This window comes from Anarrhichthys ocellatus, unplaced genomic scaffold, assembly GCF_004355925.1.
Source record: "Anarrhichthys ocellatus isolate YVR2014 unplaced genomic scaffold, GSC_Weel_1.0 scaffold7, whole genome shotgun sequence".
NCBI lineage: Eukaryota > Metazoa > Chordata > Actinopteri > Perciformes > Anarhichadidae > Anarrhichthys > Anarrhichthys ocellatus.
In genome coordinates, this window is record NW_022280037.1 from 10,181,697 (window position 1) to 10,187,801 (window position 6,105).

Sequence of the window (6,105 nt, forward strand, 5' to 3'; positions counted from 1 at the left end):
ACTGACGGACGTCTAGACCCAGACAACCACCTGGATAAAGACCGGAAATAGTGCATTGTGATAGGTTATGCATTTTAAAAAGATGAAGCCTTTTTGACCTTCATAAGAGACAATTGTATTTGAACTAGTTTTTACCTGTTAGGCAACATAAAAAAAGAAAACGGATCATTTTGACTTCCTCAAATTAAAGCAGTTACTAAAAAGCCTTTAAATAGATTATCCAAAGTATTTATCTTAGAGTTTCAGAAGTTTAAGTTGCTGACGTTCAGAAGAACCTGACTGTTACTGTGAGCAGCATCTAACTGATTCCTCCACTGAGGTGTGGAAAGGGAAGTGAAGATGAAACGGCATCACTGGCAGAGACGATGGCATCAAACCAAGAGCAGCTGGCTGGGAGGGGTCTGTTCAGGGTCTTAATCAAAGCCATAAATATTGATGAAAGTTGGTTCAGAGTTTTTGTATAGCGTAGAGGGGCTCTGCAGTCAGTGTGCGTAGCTAGCTGCACAGTAATAAAGTGCATTGTGCTCAGGGGCCTTTAGCTTGTCTATAAACAGAGAACCGTTCTTTGCTCCTTCTCCACTCATATCTCCGGTGATATTGAAATGTTCTTTGAAGGACTCCTCCTGTTCTATAGTGCTGTAATACACATGTCCGATGCGCTTCAGAGCTCGGTCTCCAGGGGACTTCTGGTACCAGTACATCTGTGTGTAGTCTGTCTTTTCATGGCTGCAGACCAGCTGGACTTTGTCTCCGGGTCTCCTGAGAAGTTCTGGAGGAGTCTGGTCGACTTTAACACTCAGACAAACACCTAGAAAGAAAGAGAGTGAGTAAACCGTGTGTAAACTATGGATACCATGATTATTTCTGGATGAATGAAGGGATTACCAATGATCCAAGATAAATGGATTAATGTTGGCATGTTGACCTTCTGTCTGAATGAACACAGAACACTGAATGGCTTTGGAAACCTGACTTGCACAGTTTACTATGGACTCTTTTATCAATGCCCTCCTCTGTCAACCAGCTACATTAAATCTCACAGCGTTGAATGAGTATTTCTGCAGCTCCAGCTCCACCTACTGGAATGATATAAAATTCCAGTAGGTGGTTTCTAATACACTCAAATGTATTGGCAACCAGTTTTTGTTCAGCTGCTTATACTTGTCACATCACTGTGTTTGCTGACGGCACAAAAATACACACCACCGTCCTCAAGCTGCAAGTCTTTCACAATAAGAGCCCCACTCGCTATGTTGTCTTTGACGGCTGAATATTTGGTTTGAGGGAGCACCCCATAGTCTGGCTGTCCACCAAAAACTGTGTAGACCACGAGGGTCATGGTCTCTCCTGGACGCTGTCTGTACCAGTACATCTGGTTGTGACTGGCGTCTTTGTTGTGGCTGCAGTTCATCTCTGCAGATTTGGAAACATAACTCCAATTGATTTCAGGGTATTGGGTCACATCCTGGCACTGACCTGTGTGGAGAAAATACAAAAATTCCGTTCATTTCAAAAAGTTACATTTTTTAGTAATTTACAGGGTGAAACATTTAAGTCAGTATTTCCTTTTTCTGGATTTTTTAAAATGCTAACAGTAGTTTCCTTTATGAATCACATGTATGCAAAACCAGCAGAAAACATACAAATATTTGACTTAGTTCCACTGTCACTGAAAGACAATCATCCCCGTGTTATAGTCAGCAGCATAAACACAGTGGGTCTCCATCAGCCCATGTGTCCATGGTAGTAAATACACCAGGTACCAATAAACCATTACACACCGTACAAACATGTCAGTTTGTGTTGTTGTACCTTGAAGTAACAGAGACGAGACTACAAATGTGATGAGAACTTGAGTCATTGTAGTGATCCTGTTAACATGAGAAGCAGCCACGGCAGACATGATGAGTCTTTTTATAGTGGGGGGTGGGTGGTTAAAGACATTGCTCTGCAGAAAGGACCTCCCAGGTGCACAGGGCTGTGAGCTTTAATACAGAGATAAGACTGTGCGATGAGGAGGTTTTTGTACTGAGGAGCAGTGATCTGTAGCACTGTGTAACCTAGCAGCACAGAAGTACACGGCACTGCTGTTCAGGGTGAGTCCTTCAACTGTTAATGTGCAGGTTTGGTCTTTATCGGCACTCCCATCCATCTTCACATCCAGTCCAGCCTCTGGGTTTCCATTGGTTTTAAAAATGTATCCCAGGAACTGCAGTTTTTTATCCCTTGACTGTTTGTACCAGAGGATTTGATCATAGTTCTGAATACTGTGTGAACAGCTGATTGTGGCTGTTTCTTTGGGTTTGTTGTACATGTCAGCTGGAGTCTGGTGGACTTGCTCGCTGAGAGAAGAACCTGTGGTAAAATGGAATAATATAAAATGTGAAACAGTGCAAAAACAGCTGAAATGGCAGCAGCAAAAGAGACTGGATGTAAACAGATTTTAAAGAAAACTTGAATTAAATGTTCGTTACACCATTATTAGTGCGTTACCTGACACCAGCAAAGATCTAAAAGTAATGCAAAGGAAGACGATGTACATTTTGTGTTTTTTTCTGGATGTTTGGTGATATTGCAGAAAATTCGATCAAAATAAATAAGATCCCCAATTTGTTGTTGCAATGACTGAAGCAGTCATACAGAGAATCTCCAACCTCCTCCATTGAGTAAACCCTCCCAAGTCATTAGTGGGCGGTGTCATTGTGCATATTGCCAATTGTTGACGGAGAAGAAACGATGTGTGAGGAGGTTTTTGTACTGAGGAGCAGTGATCTGTAGCACTGTGCAACCTAGCAGCACAGAAGTACACGGCACTGCTGTTCAGGGCGAGTCCTTCGATTGTTAATGTGCAGGCCTGATTTTTATTTGCACTCCCTTCTATCTTCACACCCAGTCCAGCCTCTGGGTTTCCATGAGTTGCATACATGTAGCCCAGGAGCTGGAGCTGCATATTGTTGAGTTGCTTGTACCAGAGGATCTGATCGTAGTTCTGAATACTGTGAGAACAGTTGATTTCGGCTGTTCCTTTAGTTTTGGTGAACATGTCAGCTGGAGTCTGGTAGACCTGGTCGCTGAGAGAGGAACCTGTGGAAACAGCGTCAACAAAAAACAATTTACAATCACGGTAAATAAATGTAAAAGAATGCTCAACAGGCGTTTTAGATGATGAACCTGTGAGAATTACCTGACACCATTATGACATTAAGGGCTATGCAGAAGACAGTGATCATCTTGTTTTATGACTGAGCATCTTTGTTATTGGTACTGTGTTTTTATCACTGTGTATGCAGTTTTTACTGAATATTGCTGTAAGCCCTCCCATCAGGAAACATGTTTTTTGTTGGGTGGTGTTGTATCGCATAATATTCCGTGAACTGCCACTACACACCACAGACGTACTGTAGTGCCACCTCATGACAGGAAACAAGATGACAAAGAACCTGAGATGAACCCTGACGGTCAGGCGTAACAATTCATCATCATTACACAGAGTTATGTTTGTGTGTTGGTGGTACAGCAGACGTTTGGCTTTAATGGAGGGAAGCGGTACATGTTTATGTATTTTATTATGTGAGACGGTTAGGGCTTGGACAGTTAATGTGTTCGCTTTACATTACATGAATAAACCAATAATGCAAATTACAATCTGTTGTTCATAATGCATTAATCAATTTATTAAAGTCAGTCTGATCACATGAACAAAGCACAAATATTATAAGTACATAGTATGTATGAAGGTAAGAAATGTTGGTAATAATTCAAAATATTCAAAATATTGGCCTGTATGACAAACTGTATGCCAAAGACATTTCATATTTGGATTTTTGCCTCTTCATACATTCGTTATACATTAACATGGTTCTTTGGAATCCCAAATCTTTGATTATTGTTGTATTGTTCTGTTGGATGTTGGCTTGTAGCAGTTGCATTCTTATAAACAGTTTTATATACATATTTGGCAATGTTTGAACACTCATTATTTGAGTAATACGGAATGATGACAGGAAGTTTGACATAATAATCCTAACTCAATGTTACTTACTAGCTGTTTCTAGAGCTTTGATCGCATGGTCTTTGGTAATGTACCGAGGGTCCAGTTAGTGGGCCTTGAGTTAAAACTGTTTCCACTGTCAAGAATCAACTTTTTATTTTTATTTTTAACATTGAGCTTTTCCAGCACTCTCCATTTCCAGCCCAAATGTAGGTATAGGTTTAAATGTTTATTGGAATTACAACAGAGTTAATGTAGAATTTAACACGGTGTGAAGCCAACAAGAAAATGATTAGAATAAAACAAATGTCTACAAATGTCAGGAAACATGTTCAGTTAGAGTACAGAGTAGGCCTGGGTCAATATTAAATTATCACAATAAGATGTTTTTTTTAAATCATCAAAATATGATTTAAAAACACTTAAAATGGCACTCAAACATACTGGAATCACTTAACATTATTTTTTTCACAGATAGCACAACAATCTAACAATCTTAATTAAGATAATAATAACAATCATGAGGTATCGCATACGTAAAAGGTGAATAAATAAACAAAGAAAGTTTGTTCTTCTAAAGTAGGCTTTATTTTTCACATCTCAACCGTGATGGTGAGCTAGACAGCTTTTCAAGTCACTCGTGACAATATTCACGATAATGGAATTTGGATGTAGTGTTTCATACATTATGACATTATCAATTCTGTAAAAAACATTTAGTGGCCACATGATGAATGAGCATAATACAATGCCAACAAAGTCTTTAAGTGCAGTTAACAGTTATTAGCCTCAGTGTTAGTCCAGAGCTCCCTCTGTAGTGCACCAAAGAAACAGCTCTCTTCTATTCACATGAGTATTTATGCAGCTGTCTAAGTCTCCTGCATCACTGTGTTCACTCACAGCACAGAAATACACTCCCCTGTCCCCAGGCAGCAGCTTCTCCACTGTCAGAGATCCAGTGTGAGCGTCGCTCTTTGTTGCAGGAAATTTGTCCACACTGAAGCCACTTTCATATGCATGTGGAGGATTTGGAGTCGTGTAAACTATTTGCCTCATTCCCTCTCCTGGCAGCTGTCTGTACCAGTACATCGTTCGGTATGAGATGTCCTTAGTGTGGCTGCAGTTCATTGTGGCAGACTGACCCTCCACCCTCCACAGCAGAGGGGCCTGGATGACATCACTCCCATCAGTTAGACCTGTGAGGGTAAAAAATATCACATGTCATGTTACAGGACCACCAACAACAACATACAATCATGAGTATGAATGTAGAGATAAAGTAACAGCTTCTCCTCATAATGTACAGTACCTACAATCCAGAGCAGAGCTGCAGAGAGTTCGATCAGACCAGCTGTGATCATGATTGTGCTCTGAACAAAATGAAGTTGGAGACCAGAGTCACTGTCAGTCAGTGTGATGGAGGTGTGACGCTACAGATATGAACGGTTACAGCAGGGAGTGTCTCTGTACTGTATGATGTTCAGTGATTGTGCTTGAGGTCCCCCTACAGTACATCAGATAAATAGACTCACAAACAGATGTGCCAACAGTTTATTCAGCTTCCACATGTGTCTGTATCACTGTGTTCACTCACAGCACAGAAGTACAAGCCTTTATCTTCTGGCTGGACGTTCTTCACTGTGAATGCCCCACTGTGAGCGTCAGGCTTGGTGGCTGAATATTTTTGCCCTCTGAAGTCTGGTTCATAAGTATGTTCAGTCTTTGTAAAAGTGAAGACTGCTAGTTGAATTGTTTCTCCCGGCAGCTGTCTGTACCAGTACTTCTGGAAGTACTGAGCACCCTTGGTGTGGCTGCAGGTTATTGTTGTACTGTTGCCTTTGTTTTTCAGCAGGATGTCAGTTAAAAACCATTTCTACCATCTGATGCAATCCTTTATAATAATCCTTTGTTATAAATAATAGATAAACATTGTAAATCTATGAGTTCATGATTCACCTTTCATCCAGATTAGAGATATTAAAAATGTGATGAGTCCATGTGTTATAACGTCCATGTTGTGGAAGTCAGAGTCTCGTATGTCTGTCAGTGTGGTTATAGAGATATGAAGAGCTGCAGGTGGGAGTCTCTCTTCTTCTGATAGCTGCTTTATAAAA

The 6,105-nt window shown here is 40.6% G+C and overlaps 4 gene segments (V, D, J or C); all 4 read right to left on the reverse strand.

The window, feature by feature from the left end:
* Positions 1-454: 454 nt before the first annotated feature.
* On the reverse strand, positions 455-953 carry LOC116383651 (probable non-functional immunoglobulin kappa variable 3-7). The segment is given in 2 exon segments: positions 455-808; positions 886-953. Coding segments are annotated over 2 exon segments (360 nt in total).
* A 194-nt stretch (positions 954-1,147) lies between these two features.
* LOC116383406 (T cell receptor beta variable 6-1-like) lies at positions 1,148-1,861 on the reverse strand. The segment is given in 2 exon segments: positions 1,148-1,476; positions 1,813-1,861. Coding segments are annotated over 2 exon segments (378 nt in total).
* A 596-nt stretch (positions 1,862-2,457) lies between these two features.
* LOC116383650 (T cell receptor beta variable 10-1-like) lies at positions 2,458-3,255 on the reverse strand. The segment is given in 2 exon segments: positions 2,458-3,084; positions 3,185-3,255. Coding segments are annotated over 2 exon segments (543 nt in total).
* Positions 3,256-4,786: 1,531 nt separating this feature from the next.
* Positions 4,787-5,510, reverse strand: LOC116383407 (T cell receptor beta variable 29-1-like). The segment is given in 2 exon segments: positions 4,787-5,187; positions 5,301-5,510. Coding segments are annotated over 2 exon segments (453 nt in total).
* Between the last annotated feature and the right edge of the window lie 595 nt (positions 5,511-6,105).